This window comes from Danio rerio, chromosome 11 (assembly GCF_052040795.2).
Source record: "Danio rerio strain M-AB ecotype USA chromosome 11, GRCz13ab, whole genome shotgun sequence".
Taxonomy (NCBI): Eukaryota; Metazoa; Chordata; class Actinopteri; order Cypriniformes; family Danionidae; genus Danio; species Danio rerio.
The window spans coordinates 1,216,011-1,240,000 of record NC_141031.1 but is presented as its reverse complement, the minus strand read 5'-3'; the positions used below and the strand labels follow the sequence as shown (position 1 = coordinate 1,240,000).

The following is a 23,990-nucleotide window of genomic DNA, read 5'->3' as shown; positions in this document are numbered from 1 at the left end:
GAGACCTGCTGGAAATGTGCTCAATCTGCATCCTCTGAGGCCTGTTCTTCTAGAGCACAGACTGTCCTCATTTCACAACACACACACACATTCAGGCAAACACAGAATCAGAGCGCCCCCTAGTGGCAGCACACACTCTCTGCAACTGTGTGTCTAAAGCATAGACTGTAAAAAAGGGTCTATAGACATGTCAGCATGGCATATGCAGAATGACTTTTAATTTTCAGTGACCCAGTTCAAGCACTTTTAGTGAAGAAATGGCCACGCTCAAGGTCTGTTTTCTTTAATAATCAGTGATCTTCACTGCCTGATTGATATCAATATGAAGTGGGTCTCAGAGCCACTGCGTTATTGTTCTGCTGCATGTCTTTAAAATATGAGCATTTATTTCACTCCAGTATTTTCAATGGAGTTTCAGCGCTCGCCTGCTGATCCTGGTGGCACGTGCGTGTAAACGGCTTTCTTAATGTAGGCTTAAGTCTTTTTAACTGATTATATATTTTTTTATTATATTACAACATCTACGCTGTAATAGAAACTGGTAGGAAACACTAGCTGTTCATGCACCCTTTTGACAAAAACAGCTTGTGTCAGCCGCCATTTTTGTTCCCGTAAGTCTTTTCTAGGCAGTGCATTCTTGTGTTTCTGCTCATCACAGACACTTGTTTACTGTGGTTTTACCGTCAGCGGGTCTGATGGGAGAACAGGCCATCGGGCTAGTCTTTAAACACACATGTTGTTTCTTCCACTGGATATAAAGTTGTTTGTACTGTACAGACTGCCTATTCTCTTGTCTCCGTCTAAACTCAACCCTCACAGCAAATAATCAGCACTTTTACACCTTCACAATACTTTATTCTGTCTGACTTATGAGCCCTTTTCTTCATGGATACAAAAAAAGCATTGTTCCAAAAATGTTAAAATGTACTGGTCTTGCTATATTCGTGGGGACATTTCCGTCTTCACAACTCAATGTATAACAGGACTACAGACTCACACAATCACACGTTTTTGACATCATTAGATACTCTAAATGTTCTCTAAATAAAGTCATTTTCAGATAAAGTATTTATAAAACGTTCTTAACATATTATTATGATTTGATATGTTGTTATCATGTTAAGAGAAAACATTAGTAAAAGGTTCTCGTAATATTGAGAAAATGTTGTTGGAATCATTCCTCTGAAATAGTTTGCATTTCATTTGTTGGATCCTCTTTATTACGTTTTATATTTCTTTTATGACTGTTTTACTTAATAAACAGTCTTATGATCTTGAAAGAAAATGAGTTGTTGCAAGATCAGATACGGTTGCGGACGGAAGTTAACGAGATCTATTTATATTATTTATTAAATTTCCCATTAATTGTATTTTATTAATTTCTACCCCCAACCCTAAACCCACTCGTCACAGTACTGTAAAAATATGAATCATTGTTATAGTGTCACAAAAATGATATTCTGTGCTCTCCTATTAACACTTTACCAAATGTTCTTCTATCAACATTTTTGAAACATCTTTATCTTGTTAAAATAATATTCTAATCACAGCAAAAGTAAAAAAAAAATGCTTGCCTTTATTTATGCTGGGTTAAAAATATGACCTTGACATGATCTTAAGATGTAATATAATAATCATTATTAGACCTCCTTTGAAATGTTTTTACTTTTCCAAATATTTCACCAGGGATATTAAACAGTTCAAGAACATATGTTCCTAGAAAATGTATTCTTTATTTTAGTGTAGCTGTAAAATGGAGTATATGGTTTCCAGCTGCACATGTTTCTAAGGCCTGACAGAGTTCAACATATTCAGGCACACACATTTTACCCTTTGTAACTTCAATAGAATAATATTATTGGATTATTTTAGCAGTGTTATTTTACATTTGTACTCAAATTCTGTACCTGAATACATTTTGACAGTCCTGAAAACCATAAATCACGCTTTTTTGTTTCTTACATGTTATGCATTATTAACTTTCCCACAGAATTATCCAAATCTAATATATTAACTTTTTTTCAAATAGCAGTTTTCAGTCATCTGGTAAACTTGTATATATGTTTGTGTGTGTGTGTGTGTGTGTGTGTGTGTGTGTGTATATGTATATATATATATATATATATATATATATATATATATATATATATATATATATATATATATATATATATATATATATATATATATATATATATATATATATATATATATATATATATACATACACACACACACACACACACACACACACACACACACACACACAAACATATATACAAGTTTACCAGATGACTGAAAACTGCTATTTGGAAAAAAAATATATATATATATATATATATATATATATATATATATATATATATATATATATATATATATATATATATATATATATATATATATAAAATATATGCTATTTGGGAAAAAAAAAAAAAAAAAAAAAAATATATATATATATATATATATATATATATATATATATATATATATATATATATATATATTTATTTATTTATTTATTTATTTATTTATTTATTTATTTATTTATGAATGAATGAAAAGCTGGTAACACTTTATTTTGATGGTCCATTTGAGTATTAGTAGACTGTCTGCTTAATATCTGCTGATTCTGCTCCTTCAACAGACATTCAACTGACTATAAGAAACTTTGCAAGTACATATCAACTTACACTAACCCTAACCCAACCTAACAGATTACTGATAATCTAATGAGAGTTAGTTGACATGTAGATGCAATGTAACTTAAATTTAACAAACGGACCATCAAAATAAAGTCTATTGCAATGTCCAATTACTCCAATATCTTGCAGCCCTAAACTGTGTGCTGTTCATAGTAATACTGGAGACAGAATACATGTGTTTCTGTGGATGAGGCATCAGAGCGATGTGGCTGACAGGCTGTGTGTGTCTGCACAGGGAATCGCAGGGACAGATGTGGCCAAAGAAGCGTCTGACATCATCCTCACAGACGACAACTTCTCCAGCATTGTGAAGGCTGTGATGTGGGGAAGAAACGTTTACGACTCCATCTCCAAGTTCCTTCAGTTCCAGCTGACCGTCAATGTGGTGGCGGTGATCGTGGCCTTCACCGGAGCCTGCATTACTCAGGTCTGCACCTCAATAAACACTATTATTACTGCTTAAACTCAGCTTTAAGGAATAGTTCACTTAACAATTAACCTTGGTGTTCTATTGGTGATCATTTTAAGTCTTAACTACTCACATTTTCTTTAAGAAATGAGAAAAGCTGCTAAATTTACGCCACTGTCTGCACACATCCAAGACCAGCTATCTGACCTACTATGAGACCCAAATTAGACTATGCAGAGACACGAGCGAAGAATCCTTATTAGATTACTAGGCCAAGGCCAAAGACTTCATCCCTATGATCTAAAATAGCATTGTTTAATTTCCTAGAGGATCGCTAACCTAATAAATGATGCAGCAGCTCTAAGAGAAACAGGCTAGACTGTGTGCAGAGACTGAAACGAGTGCTGGAGATGAGCAGAGGTCTTCATTTCAGGGACGTCTTATCAATATTATATGACATAACGACAGGCCTGTCACACTAATCAATATATGAATTTATCGCACAACACGTGGACATGACCTTAATCACTTTTGGTGATGAAATATATATATCATCCATACATAAAAAACACTTCTAGCAACATTATAGCTGATTGCGCAACACTCTCTCTTTATTTTTAGGTGTCAGTGTCAGTATGGTTCAAAAACACTGTAGTATTTACTATAAATGACTATAGTATATTCGTATGTGGGTGTCTGACAACTGAAAATATTTATTTAATTAATAAATATTTATTAAATTGTTAAAATATGGTTAAAATTGTGAAAATATGGAATATTCTTGAGAATAAAATAAAGAATAAAAGATTATCTGTTCTTTTTGAAGACTGTACTTGCATTATGATGCTATTATTGTGTCAAAGTGGTCTTAAAATGGCAATAGTATTGTTTATCGCAAGACATTGTGGTGCTATACATCGCACCACAAAATATAGATATCATGACAGATATCTTGTGCTAGTTATGATATTCAAATGGTCGGTCACAAATTTTAATAGCTGGCAATTGAGGAATTAAATAGGTATTATGTACACACATTGCCATGTAAAAGTTTGTGAATCCCTTGCAGAATTTAAGAGGATTGATCAGATAAATCCATGATTTTTTTTTCATTTAGTTCTTTCTTGAGTAAGATATTTTACTTAGATGTCTCCATATAGTTCAGAAAACAAACAAATAGCTGACATTATTAAAATGACCCAATAAAAGTTTGTGAATGCTACTTTATGTGATGTTTCATAAATATATTTCTCGAGGAGCACGCGCAGATGTTTCAACAATTCTATTACATCATTGATAATCATTTCCCAGAGATGGGTTGCGGCTGGAAGGGCATCCTCTGCGTAAAAACTTGCTGGATAAGTTGGCAGTTCATTCCGCTGTGGCGACCCCAGATTAATAAAGGGACCAAGCCGACAAGAAAATGAATGAATGAATAAATTGATAATCATTCTATTATCCAACCAGCATTAGACCAAACCCCAATACCAAGCTCGTCCTACTTTCGTTATCTCATGACTTTAGCCTCCCTCTTCCGTCCCAACACCTCACCTCTTAAACAATATCTAGCTAGGGAGAGCATTCCGGGGCTGGGCTAGACATTTCACTCAGACCCCAACGTCTCTCTCTTTTCCAACAAGGTGAGTTACATGAGTTGGGGTGCCTTTTTCTCAGAGCCCTCTCCCTGGACAGCATGCCGAAAATGCTGTCCACTGTTCACTTTCTGCCGCGACTCCCCAACCTTCTTCACTTTCGTCTAAGAAAAACCCTCCGCTCTTCACATTTGTCCGCAACATCAACCCCCCACGCTCAACCTCAGTCAACATGCCGGATCCGTGACCCCATTTGTTCCCGGACCTCGCAATTCCCAAATTAAGCACTAGATGTAAGTGTATACTCGTGAACTGGGTGTCTGATGATTTTTCTAAGTGTTTTTTTGCTTCGTGAGAATTGTTCAAAGGCCTTTTGTTGGAAATATCCTTTAGAAAATCCTCCATTTGTAATCTTCAGTAAAAAAACAAGAGGAAAATGAAGTGCAGTTTACCTTGATCTTCCAATTGCAAAAGTTTTAGCCCCCTTAAATGCATAGTGTTTCCTTCTGGATCATCAGGGAGAGCTTAAAGTTTTTATTAAAGTTGTACATTTTATAATAATTCCAGCACTAAAAAATGGACACGAGGGTTCTAAAGAACAGTATAAATGTAACTGTTCCGAACAAGTGAGACCAAAACTGTATTCCAGGGCATTATTTTTAATATTGTAGTCTTCTGAAGTATATATAAACATCTTACGTGCCTAAAATACTTTAAACATATCCTAATATTAACCATTTAGCAGTGGGGATATTGTAGAATGTCATCAAGTTACATTGTAATATGCTGTCCGGTGGTTCTTTAATGCCAAATTGCGATGATCTGTAGTGAAATCTTTCTCAGTCTTGTTTCATTAATGGTCCTTCAGGATTCTCCTCTGAAAGCAGTGCAGATGTTATGGGTGAACTTGATCATGGACACATTTGCATCTCTGGCTCTGGCCACCGAACCGCCCACCGAGTCTCTGCTGATGAGGAAACCCTACGGCCGAAACAAACCTCTGATCTCCAGCACTATGACCAAGAACATCCTGGGCCACGGCGTCTACCAGCTCGTCATCATCTTCTCACTGCTGTTTGTGGGTGAGTTACAGAGACTAACGTGTAGAAGTACATACGCTGAGGATCAAAATTAGACAGCAGATTACCTTGATTATTTCAGAAACTATGCTTATAGTTTAAAATTGTGTTGTAGCTATACCGTGCTAATAGAAAACAGTGTTACAGTCAGAACAGAAGAACTAAACTTTCTGACAGTTACAACAGTCAGAAATAAGTAGAAGTAGACACAGGTCATAACTAGTCTCTTACTATTCTCACACAAGTCATAACTACTGGACTCACACAGGTCATATCTAGTATCTCAAAGGTCATAACTAGTCTCTCACAAGTCTCTCAGGCCATGACTAGTCTTTTACTAGTCTCACACAGGTTGCAACTAGTCTTTCAATAGTTTTTCACAGGAAATAACTAGTCTCTCAGGTCATAACTAATCTCACATAGATCATAACTAGTCTTTCAAGTCATAAGTAGTCTCTCACTTGCCTCACACAGTACATACCTAGGTACTTACTAGCGTCTCAGGACATAACTAATCTCACAAAGGTCATAACTAGTCTTAAACATGTCACAACTAGTCTCTCAGGTCACAACTAGTCTTACACGTGTCAAAACTAGTCTCTCACCAGTTTCTCAGGTCATAACTAGTCACTCACCAGCCTCACACAGGTCATAACTAGTTTTTCACAGGGCTCTCACAGGTCACAACTAGTCTTAGTTGGGTCAAAACTAGTCTCTTACTAGTCTCTCAGGTCATAACTAATCTCGCAGAGGTCATAACTAGTCTTTTACTAGTCTTACACAGGTCATGACTAGTCTCTTACTAGTCTCTCAGGTCATAACTAATCTCGCAGAGGTCATAACTAGTCTTTTACTAGTCTTACACAGGTCATGACTAGTCTCTTACTAGTCTCTCAGGTCATAACTAATCTCACACAGTTCATAACTAGTTTTTACAGGGCTCTCACAGGTCACAACTAGTCTTAATAGTCTCTCAGATCATAACTAATCTCACATATGTCATAACTAGTCTTTCACTAGTCTTCCACAGGTCATAACTATTCTCTTACTAGTTTATCAGGTCATAACTAGTCTCACACGGGTCATAACTAGTTTTTCACAAGGCTCACACAGGTCATAACTAATCTCTCACTAGTCTCTCAGGACATAAGTAATCTCGCAAAGGTCATATCTAGTCTTTCACTAGATTTACACAGGTCATAACATAAAAAGTCTCTTGCTAGTCTACCAAGTCATAACTAGTCTCTCGGGTCATAACTAGTCTCACATAGATCAGAAATAGTCTTTCACAAGTCCCTCCCGTCACAACTAGTCTCCCTCAGATCACAACTAGTCTCTCACTAGTCTCACACAGGGCATAACTAGTTTCTCACAGCACATGACTGATCGGAACATTCAGTTGCAGTTAAACAGAGTTATTCATGTCTATCAGTGTCTAGTCCTTTCTGAATGGGCTTATCAGTGTCCTGGATATTTTGGAAGCAGTAATGTGTTCTCTAAGTTTGATCTGTGCTGCACACTTGTAAAGTAAAGGGTTATTTTGGCTGCAGAAACAGTGTTGTGTGTGTTTGTGTCGCAGGCGAGCAGATCTTTGACATCGACAGTGGCAGGAACGCTCCTCTGCACTCTCCTCCATCAGAGCACTACACCATCATCTTCAACACCTTCGTCATGATGCAGCTCTTCAACGAGATCAACGCCCGCAAGATCCACGGCGAGAGGAACGTCTTTGACGGCATCTTCAGAAATCCCATCTTCTGCTCCATTGTTGTGGGCACTTTCGCCATTCAGGTACCGAAACCTTCGAGAAAAATAAAGAGAATTTAAGAAGTACATTCTACATCTGTTCACAGTCTTCTCCGTCATTACTCACTGTGGTTTTAGATTGTGATTGTTCAGTTCGGAGGCAAACCCTTCAGCTGTTCTCCTCTGGATCTGGAGAAGTGGATGTGGTGTGTGTTCCTGGGCATGGGAGAGCTGGTCTGGGGACAGGTAATACACACATTTACATGCAGTATGTGATATTCTTTTATCAATCATGCACACAAACTGCTGAGCTTAATTTTGTGACATGTTTTCCTAGTTCATGCAAGGCCTACTTTAAAGGAACAGTTCAGAGATCAATTAAAAATGATGTTGTTAATGAATTACTTTATTAAGACAAACACACACACACACACACACACACACACACACACACACACACACACATTTTAAACTAATAATCATTTGTCCTGTCTGCTTAATATCTGCTGATTCTGCTCCTTCAACAGACATTTAACTGACTATAAGAAACTTTGCAAGTACATGTCAACCCACACTAACTCTAACCCCAATCTAACAGTCTACTTACAGTCTAATGAGAGTTAGTTGATATGTAGATGCAATGTAACTTAAATTCAACAAAATGTGTCAAAGGACCATCAAAATAAAGTTAACCAAAATCTAAAGCTAAGCTAACATATAAATAAAAGCATAAATGCATGAGAGTCACTTACCTTTGGCCGATTCATGACTTGGTTGTCTACACTTTGTGGATGACCTCTGACCTTTCTTTGTAATCTTTTAGAAATGTTTAAAATTTAAACATTTTGAAATAAGAAGTTTTTTTTTTCATGTTGTGACGCAGAAACTGAATATTTAAATGAGAAAACAGTAGGCGTGGCTTGTTTTTTCTCCTGCGAGCTGATTGGATGTAGTAAAGTAGGTGTTTCATTCAGAAAGATGGGGAAAAGAGTTCGGGGAGGGTTATTACAACCTAACAGACTCCTCCTGCTGGTCACCATTTCTGTTTGATGTCAAAACTGACAGCTGGAGGGGCGTGGTTTAGTATGTTAGCCCCGCCCAGTACCTCAGACATACCTAATCTGAGAATTTAAGTGAAAACAAACATCTGTGAACGTTTTTTGCTATTTCTGCAGAGAATTTTGGTAAAAATCTGCGGATTTCTGCTGAATTGTTTTGGGAGTATCATAGCTAAAACCTTAATATGTGAAATAAAAATAATATCTTTTAACTTTTATTAAATTTTTGCAATGCAAATCCAATTAGATTCACTGTATTTGGTAAACAAAGCAAGTCTGTGATGTGATATCTCTACTAAAAGACAGAAAATATTACTACTTACTGCATTGTACATAAGTCAGATCAACATTTTCATATTAGTCAATAACTAGTCTTTCACTAGTCTCACATATGGCATAACTAGTCTCTCACTAGTCTCACACAGGGCCTAAATAGTCTATAAGCTGCATATTCCTGTTGTGAAGCTCAAACCTCCTCACTTTTTCCCAGGTCATTTCCACAATCCCGAACAGCAAGCTGCGGTTCCTGCGAGGCGCCGGGCAGCTGACACAGAAGGATGAAATGCCTGAGGAGGAGATGAACGAGGACCAGGAGGAGATCGACCACGCCGAGCGGGAGCTGCGGAGAGGACAGATCTTGTGGTTCAGGGGGTTAAACAGAATACAGACACAGGTCAGAAACACACACACAGACACACACACTCAGCATCAGTTCATGAACACTCCATGTTCCAGCTGAATCTTCATCTATTGCGTTTCAAGATCTAGCTTGCAGTCTCACTACAAATACAAATTTTATTATTAATTTAAAATTACACACATGCAGTTCTGTAGCATACTGCTGTCTGAAATGTTTATATTGATCACTCATTAGTGATGGGAAGTTCGGATCATTTTACTGACTCGGATCTTTGAGTCTCGTTCATCGAGATGAACGATTCTTTTTTCGAGTCATTTCGTTCATTTGGTTCAATTTGCCAAAATATTATTAAAATGTTATAAATTGCCTTTGAACACATCTACAACAAGCCCAAAAGATTAATCACACGACAAATAAGTCATCAATAGAACACTATAAGAAGGAGAAAATAATAATGAACGAATGAACGAATCACTCCCTGAGAGGACTCGTAGTTCCCGAGTCATATTGAAGATTCGTTATATACAGCATATACAGCACTGTTCTTTTAACAAAGAATACATCAAATCAGCTGGTAACAGAAGGGTTTTGTTATTGATATATTACCAATATAATCAATAATATAACAATATATATGATGTCCTATCAGATTTATAACACACTTATTATATACACTTTATTTTAAGGTGTCTTTGTTTCAGTGCAGCTACTTATTTAACTACTGAGTAAGATGAATTAATTGTATGTACTGCATTTACAACATGGTTAGAGTTGAATGCAGGTTAAGTTTTAATTAGTTGTAATTACTATAGGAAGTACAGAGAAAATGTGTAACAAGAACACCTTAAAATAAATTGTCCCACTTTATATTAAATGTCCTTAACTACTATGTACTTACATCAAAAAATAAATACAATGTACTTACTGTGTTTATAATGTATTTGAGAACACCTGTGCTGCTTGTGAGTAGGGATAGAGGTTGGGTTATGGATGGGTTTGGTGGCATGGGTAGGTTTAAGGGTGGGTTAAGGTGTGGGGATGGTCAACAGTGTATTTACAAATGTAATTACAAAAGTTAATTACCGATGTAATTACATACATGTATTTAATTAAGCATAAGTACACAATAAATACATGTATTTACACAATAAGTACATTGTAACAAACTATTAATTCATGTGTAAGTACATGTTAGTTAAGGCCACTTAATATAAAGTGGGACCAAAAAAACAAAGAAACATTTGCTTGAATTTATTTAGATTTGTTAAAAGTGATGTTGTAATTCTGCAAGAGTGTGTCACGGGTGGCAAGGAGGACCCAAATGCAGAATTGACAAGAGAACACAAGGTTTATTTTCAGGAGGTAAACAAGGCTATGCAGGAGGACAGTCAATAGTGCAGGGCGATTTCAGGAGAACAGGCTGGTGAGGGGAGGAGACTCAGGACTTCAGGATGATACAGAGGGAAGTGTCTTAAGAGGGTAACACAGGCTGGTCAGGAAAGGGGAATTCCAAATTTCAGGCCAAGAAGTGAAAAGGTAGCTAGCTGAACCTCTGGTTAGGGACAGGGGTGGCAAACAGATCGATCATCAAGGGAAGGGGATCCACAACCAGCGATGACCCAGAAGGGAAGTGACACAAGCAACACAACAGGACTAGACGGCTGGGGAAACAAGAAAATTAAAAAGAAGAGCAAGCAAAAAACAAACTAGAACTAAGTAAATATAAGAAATATTTAAGAGGGGAAATAAGAGCTCAAAAAACAAAATAAAGCAAATAAGGAACTAAATGAAACTACTGAAACTTAAACAAAAGGCTTAAAGAAATAAGCTATAACTAGAAATAAAACAGAAAGCAAAACACAGGAACAGGAATTAAAAAAATAAGGAATTAACTAAAGACTAGGGCTAGACTGAGGCTAAGGATCCCAAAAATAGCAAAATGAAAACTTGAAATTAGTCTTGAGCTGCAAACAGGAATAAAGTTGAAAATGACAGCAACCTTATTGAGAGAAAAAATAAATAAATAAATTAACCAAATCAAAAGGATAAATCAATTCAAGAATAAGATCAAAAAGACTTGTACTAGACAAAGGAAACAAAACTAGACCATATGAAAAAAAAAAAAACCTCTATCATGCACTAAACAAGATAAGCTAGACAAGCACACGAAAGATAGTATGACGAACCGGCAAGTGAAAAATGAACTCAATATAAAGGGAGTAGATAGCACAAGGAACAGGTGAACATAATTAGACAAAAAAGGACTAAACAAGGGGGCGAGGCATAGGAAAACAAGGAGGATGGACAAGAGGAGCACATGGCCAACACAACAAAAGAGACAACCATGTGCTAATCAATGACTGTAAAAAATATGGACGACGCGACAGCCCCTTTTCCCATTGAACGCCTTGAGGGCAAAATGCCTGCTTGACGGGCACAAACTGTCGCAAAAGACTGCTGAAATTGGAGCCAGACATGCGCAGAAGGACTGTCTGATGGAACCAGAGGACGAACTTCCAATCAAACGCTTTATGTAAAATCAACCACGCCCCCCGAACTGCTCAGCATGCGTTTGCTGTCATATCAACACAAATGGATGTAATAACGTTAACAAATATGAGGGGTTTATATATTCAATTGCGCCAGCTCCGGGCCGCAGCGCATAACCTACTTGCGGCGTTGCGGGCTGATTCCGGCTCGCATGCGGCAGCGCCGGCTCGCTCGGCCGCCGCATCTGGCTCGATTGACTCGGGCTGGAATCAGGCAGTGAGTCCAGGCATCCGGAGTAGGTCCAGCAGAGGTAGTCAGTCTGAGCTCTGAGGGGTAAGTCTCCGGCAGGCGAGAATCTAGCCGGAACTGGCCCGAGTGTATTTTGCTATCTGGGTGGCTAGGCGTGTATCAGCAAACTAATAAAGCCCGAAAAAAGCCCTGACCTTATCGAATAAACAGTGTTCCACCAGGATCATGTATGTCAGAAACTGTAGTTTACTGCTGAATTCATGTTGTCATAATAACACAGAAATCGAATAATAACACTTCAGTCTTCTGCCGAAGCTCAGACGCGCTGCTTTGAGAAACTGTCAATCACCGCTGTCAATCACGATGACACGCCCAGCATTAAATTACTGCTAAAAACAAACTGTTTACACAAATGAAGATCTGCACCTATTTCAGCACAATAACCAGTGCCTTAATCCACCAGAGCCATCTTTCGGGACATTTTATTGCAAGTGTAATAATTTTTTTATTTGGGCTCAAGTCTCCTTCATTAACACGGAGGAGGAGGGCTTTATGACTTGTACTGCAGCCAGCCCCCAGGGTGCGATCTAACGACCGAGACCTTCACTCAAACGCAGGCTTGCGGCACACCTGGTGCTAATACACAAAACAAACAAAGAGACAATAAACACAGACAGGAGTGACAGGGCTGTAAGGGCTGGATCCTGACAGAGTGGGCTTCACAGGGTCAAGCCTTCAAGCTGAATTATTAGTATTATGCAAACTAACTAGTAAAATATGATGCATTAATGTTTAAAAATGCCTCTCTGTTAAACAGCACAGGAGAAATATAAAATAATAATAATACAAATTCACAGAAATCAAATAATTCTCTTCAACAGTTTATCTGAATCAATTTCTTTTCTTTGCACGGCACATACTCTGATCAGGAAAGCATCCCTTATTGTAAACACCAGTCGTTTCTCCATTTGGAATATCATCCCAGAGCTGCCTGTAGTATAATGACCAGCACATGTGAATGATGCACTAAGATCTCTGCTCTGTCCTGTTGTTTGTGATGTGATATGCTAACAGTGCGCTTCTAGGCTGCGGCGAGGCTGTCGGAGGGGTCCGGACGTTCATCATCAGGACCAGGACTGCTCTAAAGCCATGCTAATTACAGATGAAGTGTTTAATATGTGATCTGCACCGTGTCCATCACATGTATTTCTCTCCCATTCCTGCAGATCGAGGTAGTGAACACCTTCAAGAGCGGGACGGCCTTTCAGGGGGCTCTGAGGCGCCAGTCCTCCACCACCAGTCAGAATCAGGATGTAACCAATGTTTCTAGTCCTAGTCACGTGTCCTTGTGCAATGCTCTTTCCTCTCCTACCAGCACTGCTGCTCCCTCTGGGCGTGAGTGACACTCTTCTTCGGGTGTTTGTCAGGGATGCCTTTGGACTATTTTTAACTATTCCAAACCAGTTGCATCGTCAAATGATTTACTGTTTCCAATCTAGACAAAGCCAACAATATCACATTAAATTGAAAGTATAAACCATTTCAATGGGGTGATGTCATTGGCCCATGAACATTTCCTGCTTGATGTCAAACTATAGCTGCGTCCCAAATGGCACACTATACACTATGCACTCATGCACTGTGTACTTATGCACTTACATATACAGGGTAGTATATGTATGTAGTGTCGTCCCAAATGGCACACTAATGTTTTTAACCAAGCGGAAATTCAAACCGTTTCCCTGATGATGTTTGACGGTTGCCAAATTAGTGAAATAAACGACCGAATTATCAAATAATACCTGCTGCGAGTATAACCGCATTCACCATCGGGAGGCGCTATAATCACTCTCATTGGAAAATTTTGCTTTCACCATCTAAAATAAATAAAGTTATCCAACATGTGCGCCTGATTGCTCCGCCCCTTCCGCTACGTAAGCAAACCTGCGGTCGTTGAGTGTGTGAAGTGTCCATCATTACACACTTCATTTTAGCGGCTGAATGAGTGCATCATCCGGGTTATTAAAGTGCACTTATTATTCTTAGAGTTTTCAGTGTGAATACACTACTTACACTATTTACACTAGAAAATGGCGTAGAATAGTGCATAAGTATGCGATTTGGGACGCAGCTTATTTCATATCTGTGACAAGAGGCGGTTCAATCATGACTTGATGTTATAACAGCTATCGTAACGTTATTTAGCAATATTTGGTACTTTTTGAAGCGATGGAAATTTTAAAAGTAAAACAGGAAATACTCCAGGACCATTGTTAATGTTTACATCCCTCAAAATGGTCCATAATTAATTAAACCCACTTGGCTGCATCTATATCATGCATCTGCATCAATAGTTTTCTACCTCGTATTGTTTGTTCCATTGTGAGCCATTAGGAGAGACTGTTTACCAATATTATTCCTTTTCATTTTACAAATATCTCATTAGAACATTTACAAACTCATAAATCAAGGCAAGGCAAGTTTATTTATAAAGCACGTTTCATACACAGTGGCAATTCAAAGTGCTTTACATAAACAAGAATAAAAGAAACAAGTAAAATAAAAATAAAAACAAATAATAAAAATGCGTAAAAACAAAACAAAACATAAAAACAGGTAAAATGTGATATAAAAGAATGAAGAAGAAGAGAAACACATGATAGATCAGGTCAGATCAGGTCTGATAAATCAGATCAGGTAAAAGCTGTGAAAGCTGTTCAGTGATTCGCCACTGGGGGGCGATCTGAGCAAACACTCGTGATTCATGTGGATTTTTATGGTACCCCCATAGGATGGAGAACCACTGAATAGGTAATGTGAATTTCAGGCCCGGCCCTAAGCAATTTGGCACCCTAGGCAAGATTTCAGGTGGCGCCCCGTCACATCGCAGTAAATTCCCCTGCTAGTGTAGTCATAAGAAACTAACAGCTTTTTAATCGACTACTTCAAGCTGGGAAACGTCAGATAAATATGCCAATGCAATTAACATTAATGCTGAATAGATCTAATATTTACACATTTGCTTGAGGAAGGAATGATGGGGGTAGTTACATTACTATGACTATTTTCCATAACATCTGTGCCCTTCCATAACATTAGCTGACGTAAAACTAACAGATAGCACTATATTTATTGATTAGCAATCTGTCAACGTTGGGTGTAAAAAATATGGGACAACACATAGCTTCAAATGATAAAATACATAGCAAACATTAGAAAATATTGACAATAAAATAAAAGGATTAGCCTATTAAAATCAATGGCCACTCCAGAAATTAAATAAAGCTATAAAATCTACTTCACTTTTAATTGTATTTGCATATTGATTAAAGTTACTGTAGTTATTTAGTGAAGAGCAGCCAGTGAATCTCTCATTGTGTTTTGCTTGATAACAGAGGTGTTCATGTAAGAATGCACAGACCTATAATGAAGCATTCAACTACATTAGTAACTGTTTGTGCTCATTTAAGAGAAAATTAGTATTAGTGTTTATTAGTAAAGTTTTATTAGTTTTATTAGTATTAGTAAAATTAAAATTAGTGTTTGAAATAAAACACGCAGGACGGAGCCAAAGAAAAAAAGAAGCACTTTTCCGACGGTCCCTTACTAAGACCTCCGCTCGGTGCGAGCTCTCCCGGCTGAACGCATATGGTGAGGGCTTAAATGGGGCAGTGGTTGTAATGTTGAGGGGAAAAAAAAGAAAAGGCAGCTGTGAAACATAACCAGCTTTGCCGAAACACACTTTAGATCTTTTTAGGGTAAGAGGTTTTTGAGCCGTCTATCACTGAACATGTCAGTAATACCGAAAACAAAACTAACTTTCTGGCGCCCCCCTGGATGCACAGCACTCTTAGCATTGGCCTATACTGCCTATGCAACGGGGCGGCCCTGGTGAATTTACATCATACACTTTCAGAAATAAAGGTACAAATTTGTACCTAAAAGGTCCATGTCAAAATCTCAAGGATGCATATTAGCACCTAAAAAGTACAAAAGTGTTTCTATTAAAATTTGTAGGTACTAATATATACGTTTGAAGTACCAATATGGACTCTTTAAGTGCAAATGTTCACCTATTGAAAAGGTACCACCCTAATGTCAGCTCACGTACCTTTATTTCCGAGAGTGTACAAGCATCTCTACAGAAAGAGACCGGCTTTCAGGCAGATGACATAGGATGTTGAAGATTATCATCACAGTATTAATTAACTGTTCACCTAAAGACATCCTAGGACAAATCTCCTTGCTCCTTGCTCTTTGTAGAGAGAAGGAGCAAGGACATTTGTCCTAGCATGTGTTTTGGTGAACAGTTTAAATTAAATGATTAGCCCTCGTGTGAAATTTCTTTAGTTGTTTTTTAACCTCTTTCCAAGAGCGAGGACTTTTTAGATGATCAATATTATTACTCTCCCCTTAAGATTTTTTTTTTAATTAGCGACAGAACAAACTAATAACTTGCCTAATTTAAGCCTTTAAATGTCACCCTAAGCTGAATACTAGTATCCTAAAAAATATCTAGGCAAATGTTATGTGCCGTCATCATGGCAAAGATAAAAGAAATCAGTTATTAAAGCTTTTGGGCTCCATCAAACACCCGTCACAATAAGGCGCAAGACATGCTTGGTAGGGTTATATGTTCAGACCAGTGCAACCCTAATTTACAAGTGTTTGCGTCACATTGTTTAAGAGCAAATCTATTTGCGCTGTTTTGTGGACCCATGGGTGTGCTGGTCTAAAAAGGAGGCGTGTTAAGGCGCACTGTTGCCGTGACTTAAAATAGACTGTGTAATAGACCGGCTGAAAGAGTGCGTTAGTTGTGTGTCTTAAACGCTTACACGCTGCTGAATACACACAGGATGTACAGCAATATATAAATATCTTTACAGATGAAAACAATTAAAGTATTAAAATGTTACAAAATTATTATTTTCTAAATAAATATAAACGATTTGCATCTGTATAATGTGATTATTATTAGCAGTATTATTGATTATCTGCAGATTTATATTTGCTTTAATAAACACAAGTGTAGATGTGTCCAGCTGTGGGGTTTTGGAGACGTCTGCATCAGCATATGGGGCATAAGAACAGGACGTGTGTTTGGATGTAACTCAGTTTTCTGACCACACTTCGTTATTGTTGTTCATTTATTCCTTTGCTGGAGATTAGAACTGAATTTAGAATTAGTTTGGAAGCAAATCTTTGTGCTTAATAAAGGAAATTAAATCTGTGGGCTGATGGATGTGTTCAGTGGAGTGAGTTTCCACCGTTTCCTCACTCCACCAAAGTAAAGGAGTAAAGAGGCTGAATGGAGGAGGCTCGTTCTTTATCCTCGCGCTGCAGATGCTCTGTTTAACTGTTTTCTCGCTAGTGAAGCGTTCAGTTTTCACACTTACAAAATCCGCCATGTAAAGAGCAAATGCGCCATGGAGCAACACAACTGACTCTTAAAGGGAATGAGAGACGAGACTCTGATTGGTTTAATGCAGGTTATGCACAGCCAAAGCTCATTAAGAGAATAAGCACAGCCCTGTTAGACCAAGTGCCGGGGCTCAGAAAGTATTTCTCTGTGCTTAAAATTGGATTCAGACATGTCCTTAATGCTTTTGCACCATGCGCTTTAGACTTTGAGCCTTATATGTTGAAAATATCTCTGTTAAACAGCGCTTGAGAAATATTTGGCGGAGGAGACCAACTACAAGTTTTACATGTTTATATATCTTATAAACGTGAATTGTGTGACTGTTTTGGAGCAGCCAAAAACTAGCTTGAAGACATCTTAAAAACGAATACTGATACTAACATCTAAAAACCTTTAAAGCCTTATATAAAGGTCGAAGGGCATCCCTGAAGATCTGCTTTGCTTCTGATTTCCTCTTCACGTCACTGTTTATCAAATCATCTTTAAGCCACTTCTCAGATGAACATGTGTTTCAATGTACCATGTGTTTGTTTTCCCCAGAGTGCTAAGAACCCTGGACTAAGGGTGCAGCCTACGAAGTGAATTTCAGGTTGTGAGTGCCTCCATTGTCCGTCGCAAAAAATTTGATGTGAACTAATATTCCACCAACAAACTCACCAGGCTGGGTAAACATTCAAGTATAGCCAACGGTACTATTCCCCACTCCTGACAAAAGCCTCCAGGCTGCGCTGTTGAAGATTACTGTCTAATAAACTGAGTGTTGCATATGACTGCGCCTGTTGTTGGCTGTTTGATTAAAACCTCTACTAAATGCATTGATGTACTCCTCGCAGGAGGTTGTGTTGTTGTGTTTTTCTTCTGCTGTTTCTCTCCACACAGCTGCGGAGGCGTGTGAAGACTAGAGAGTGGCTCTTTCTCCTCATAGTCTTGTCTTATTTGTCGTCTGTGTGATGTAGATGGAGAGCCATTGTGTCTCGTGGCTTTAGTCTGTCGGTCATGAAAACGTTAGGGTGTAGTCTTCATCTCTGTTGGTCCTCTTTTCATCTGTCTTCCAGACCAGTTTGTGTCGGCTTTGTAAGCTTGCTCTTTGGCTTGGTTAAAGGGACAGTTCAGCCACAAATGACTATTCTGTCAATTATTCGTTGCGATTTTTTTTACTTTCTCTTGAACTCAGAAGAAGATATTTTGAAGAAAGCTGTGACTTCCGTTGTATTTGTTTTCTCCTATAATGAAAGTCAACGGTTAGGGTTATGTATCCGCCACATAAAAATGCAACTCATGCTCATACCTAAAACGTAGTAACGTGGACGTTACTGGAGACTGCGAAATACATCCTGGGAGATACATATTTTTGCAGTTTTTGTTTTCGTGAATCCACGAGAGGCCGCTGTGTGCGCTTTTTCACATCTCAAATGGCTCTCACGAATGCTGTTCGCGCCCGCGGTGTTTTCGCGTAAACCCACTGGAGGCCCCTGTCGACCGACTAAATGATTGACTGGGCGACTGCCCAATCAACTGACTCACCCTCCTCCTTTCCTAAACCCAAACAATTTTACCAATTTACCCGCCCACCCTCTTACTTTCCAAAACCCAGCCGACAGTTTACAAAAGCCGTCTTCCGTTTTCGGATTTTACTACATTCTCACCGTGTTATTTACTTGTTCTCTTTATTTTTTGGATTCTGGTTTTGTCTTACCTGATTTCTGGAACCGCTCTGACTCGAACCTGGTCGTCGTTGTTGTGGTCAACTCCTCTATGCCTCTCAAGTCCGCCGACGTACGTGACGAGCTAACTGGACAAACTGGTTGTGGCGAGAAAGCCCTCCACACGGAAGTAAGCGGTCAGCCGGTAAGCGCCAAAAGGAATGACGTCATACCGCCCGTAGCGTTCGCTTAAAAAAATAAAATGCAGACATACGTACCTCCGGCTACATAATTTACAGCCTCCAGAAACATCCGCAGGACTACGTTTTCAGAATGAGCCTGTGTTGTAAAAATGTATGCCAGAGTAATTGGTGGTTCATTCTGCTGTGGCGACCAAACTAAAGAAAAGTGAGTGAGTGGAAGTCAGCGATTTCAGATTTCTTCAGAATATCTTTATTTTGTGCTCAACAGATAAAAAAAACTCAAAAAGATTTGTGATTTCTCAGTTTTGGGTGAACTGTCCCTTTAAGTTTGATGTTTTTTAGATGTAGCTTAATGTTTTCAACACACTAGAACTCGGTACCAATTAGTACTGTAGATTAAAAACGTCCATTTCCCGCTAACATTTTAGCGCTATTGAGCGCGTTCTTAAACGAGTGCTAAACAGAAGTGACTGTGATTGGCTGTGAAGGTCATCAGTGCACCGAACTCAATGCTGTTTACTGAATGTAACCACAGATACAGGCACATTGGAGCCATAAAGATCAGCAAGTCTGTTTATAACTTGACATGAACGATTCGCTGAGGAATTGTCAGCTCTTTGTGGCTTTAAAACGCTCCAGTGTCCCTGTATCTGTGGTTATACAGCAGTGAGTTTGGTGAACTGATGACCTTCACGGCCAATCACAGTCATTTCTGTTGAGCACACAACGGCAAATCAGCGCTGTTTAAGAACACGCTCAAATATTAGCTTAAAATGGACTATTTTAAAAATTCAGTACTGATCCAGTACTGAATTATAGTATCGTGACAACACTAGTGTAGCCAGAGTTTGGTTATTTAATACGAGGCACAGTTATAGCTGGTGGAGTGAAATAGGCTTATTTTAAACCTCATTGTGTTTTTATTAAGGGATTTTGCATTATTATTGTTAATGACAGCTTTTTCTCTATTACCAGTTTACCCAGTAGCTTGCCTCGTATGTCAGCGAACTTGAGATGCAGAGAGTAGTTGATCCCGACAACACGGTTCAAGTCAGGCGACGAGCAGCTCCAGAAAGCAGGACGAACAAAAACAAAAGGCAAAAATTAAAATAAACAAGTAAATAACAGGGTGAGAACGTGGTAAAATCTGAAAGCGTGGTAAAAATCAAACGGCCTCGAGGGCTTTTCCTTTTTGGATTGCTTTTGAAAACACTATTGGTTGGGTTTAGGGAAGGCAGTGGGCGGGTCAATCGGTGCTTTTTAAAACACTGTCGGTAGGTGGGTGGGGGCATCGGTTAGTCAGTCGGTTGAGAACAGCAGGCCCGAATGGCACTTGCGAGAGAAATTTAAGCTCTGAAAAAGTGTACACAGCGACCTCTGGTGGATTTACGAAAACAAAAACCTGCTAAAAAACATAGCTCCTGGGACATATTTCATGCTCTACAGAAATTTATACCAGGGTATGTATCCATAATGAGCCTGGGTTGTTTTGAAACAAACCAAAACTTGAACTTGCTTTTGGGTCGAGCAACCACATGGGTGTGGATGTGTTTAAGATTGGGGCTGAATGTGCTGCAGGGAGAATCCCGAGGGGGGATTTCATTACAAAAACATGACTTTTGTCGTTTTTTTCACAGAGACGGAGCCTATAGAAAACCATCATACCTTTTTGAAATAATGGCTTAATTTGTCATACAGCTTGAAATCAAATCACACTCCAAATAACGTTTCCAGCCTTTAAAAGTCTTTTTGTGGCCTCCTCCTACCCTCACTTTATCCCAAAGCTCTTTTGAAAGCAGGAAATGAGTAAAGGTGTAAATTGTCACAGAGTACAAAGAGTCAGAAACGCATTGCGGTACAGTGTGAGGATGGTGAACACTGCAGCTTCATAATATCTCTGGAGTTAGGCAGGCAGCTCACTTCAAGACAATAGACCAGGGTTGCCCAAACTCAGTCCTGGAGGGCCGGTGTCCTGCATATTTTAGCTCCAACCTCAATTAAACACACCTGAACCAGCTAATCAAGCTCTTTCTAGGTATACCAGAAAGCTCCAGGCAGGCGTGTCGAAGGAAGTTGGAGCTAAACTATGCAGGACACACCCCTGCTGTAGAGCATTAATAATTTGAGAATCATGACTAGCTTGTACTGTTTGTAGTTTTCAGAAAGCTTTAGTGATTTGAAAGTGTTTGAATGGACTGTTAGCTACTCTCCGCTATTGCGACAGTATTTGAACTCAGTTCCACACAGTACAGTTCTGGGACCCTGAAATAAACCCTTTTGGGCCTATACTTGAGTGTTTACACAGAGACGCATGGAGTTGTTGAAAGAACAGCCTTTGGTTTGTTCTGGTCTTTTCCTGTTCCACAGTCTGTGTGCCTGTGTTCATCTCCACATGGTGTTGTCCTGAGCTGCATGTTGTGTGTGTGTTATCGTCGAGTTGTGTTGTGTTGGCTTGTCATGCTATCGGTTCGCTTCCATCATGGTGTTGTGACTCTATGCTCTCGAGGCATAGGATCTCCTGTCATCAGTCTGTGTACACTTCCTCTCTCTCTCTCTGTTTTGTGTTCGACTTTACGTTCACCTTGAAACTCATCCTGGATCTGAATATCTAATCCGTTCCTCTTTTCAAGACCTTTGCATGCCTTTTCTTTTAATTCCCCCGCTATTTTATTTGATTGATTTCTGTCTAATTAACAATGCTTGTCTCTAGGTATACAACACTGGAGCTTGTATTGTGTACTGTACGGGACATAAGAGCATTGCCGGTGTTTTCCTCTCACAGTCTCATTGTTTTATCTTGGTTTTGCTTGGTTATTACTGGTGCTTTTGTTTTGTTTTTGGTGGGTGAACCCACAGATTTTTTCTCCTCCTATTTGTGACTGACTGTCTGATGCACTGACGCTCATCTCTTTCCCCACGCAGATACGTGTCGTGAACGCATTTCGTAGCTCGCTCTATGAAGGCTTGGAAAAACCCGAATCCAGAACCTCCATCCACAATTTCATGACGCATCCGGAGTTCAGAATAGAGGACTCCACACCTCACATTCCTCTAATAGACGACACCGATATCGACGACGAGGCGGCGAGGAAAAACTCCAGTCAGCCGGCGTCCCCCAACAAAAACAACAACGCCATCGATAGCGGAATAAACCTGACCACCGACACCAGTAAATCAGCCGCTTCCTCCAGTCCCGGGAGTCCGCTTCATAGTCTGGAGACATCGCTTTAGCTCGATAATAATCCTCTTTAGACTGTCTGTTTAAAAGCGCGGCTCTCCATGTGGATCGCGCACTGCTGACTGAACACGTGTGTGTGTGTGTGTGTGTTTGGCGACACACTCTTTTACTGAACAACGACTCGAGAAAAACAATACGGCGCGCATTTCCTGAGGAAACGACACAAACTATTACGAGTAATTTAAATCAGCTATTATCGTGGCTCCTGCATGAATGTACTGTACATCCACCGACCCGGGTTCTTATTTCTGGATTTTTTCATTCATTGATTTTTGATTTGGTTTTCTTTTTTTTTTTATTGTTGCTGGGACGTTGCTACTTTGATTCACTGATCTGTGAGTATTGTGTGTGTGTGTGTGTGCGCGTGTGGCATGTATCTAAGTGTATAGATTTATTTGGTTATTGATTAAGGTGTATCCAGGTCGCAGGGGCTCAACTTGCACAGTAGATATGCACCTGTCAGGGGGGGGAAGACCCATGGAAATGATAGAATTTATTAAGCGTACATATATATTTATAGACATGTTATAAATATATATTTACAGAGTTTATCTTTATTTGTCGGCATGTTGCCTTGTTCTGCTTCAATAACTACTTTTAACTTATTTATGTCCTAAAGAGAATGTAATTTGTTTACAAACCTGTAGATAATAGCGTCCTGGTTCCTTTGTAGGGTTGAAAACCACGCAGCAGACGTACGTAGTGTGAACAGCTCACGCTGTTCCTGTAATATCGGACTCTAGGTGTTTTATTACCAGTCGTGCGCTGGACTTGCCTGCTATTTTTGTCAAATGCTGTAGATATTTTTAGAGGATTACGAAAGAAACCAAAACTTAGTGGGATATATCAATAACGTGGCATCGTAGTATTAAACGCGTGCGGGAAATCCAACGGTTTTGTGGTCGGCCTCAAGCGTGAGCAGAGATATAAACATGTGTGTACGTATATCTCAGGTTGGGTTTTAATATCTTCTTTAGAAGTACGTATTACTTAAAATAGTTTGAGTTCAGAAGCTGCGATGGCTTTTATGTCATGTAAATTAAGTTATATTTGGCATCTCTGTATGGAAAATCAAACCTGTGTTCAAATATTGTGATCTATTGTGTTGATTCTTCTTTTTTTGGACGTTTATTTTTGCCTTTTTCTTTTGGTTGAAGGAATTGAGACCAGCTCCCGAGCTGACGACACACTTTTGGATTCATGTAATGCAACAAAACCAAGAAGGAATGTTGCTGTTGACTCTTTTCTTAAAAAAAAGGAAAAAAAAAATAAGAAAAACCCAAACCGAAAAAACTAAGTGTATATAAATATATATAAATATCTATATATATATATATACAGTACATATATATATTTACACAGACACACACACACATACACACACACACACACATTTATGATCCTTCTCTGCACTATCCGGATATGAATGAATCTCTGTGGTGTAAATCTAGATGTGCTTCTGTGTTCAAATCAAGCTTGTCTTCCTGCGGTCAGTAAATATACTCTTAGCATCTCA

At 38.8% G+C, this 23,990-nt stretch overlaps 1 protein-coding gene across 46 annotated transcripts in view; it reads left to right on the top strand.

Annotated features, from left to right (window-relative positions):
• atp2b2 (ATPase plasma membrane Ca2+ transporting 2) overlaps positions 1-23,720 on the top strand; it is a 172,394-nt gene extending 148,674 nt beyond the window's left edge. For 8 of the 46 annotated variants that reach the window (XM_087272481.2, XM_087272460.2, XM_087272474.2 and 5 more), the window contains 8 exons: positions 2,941-3,132; positions 5,575-5,788; positions 7,365-7,576; positions 7,670-7,777; positions 9,080-9,262; positions 13,195-13,363; positions 17,931-17,979; positions 22,159-23,701. In XM_087272481.2, the coding sequence (XP_087128607.1) occupies positions 2,941-3,132; positions 5,575-5,788; positions 7,365-7,576; positions 7,670-7,777; positions 9,080-9,262; positions 13,195-13,363; positions 17,931-17,938 (1,086 nt within the window). In that variant the 3' untranslated portion in view covers positions 17,939-17,979; positions 22,159-23,701. 46 annotated transcript variants of the gene reach the window in all.
• The last annotated feature ends 270 nt before the right edge of the window (positions 23,721-23,990 follow it).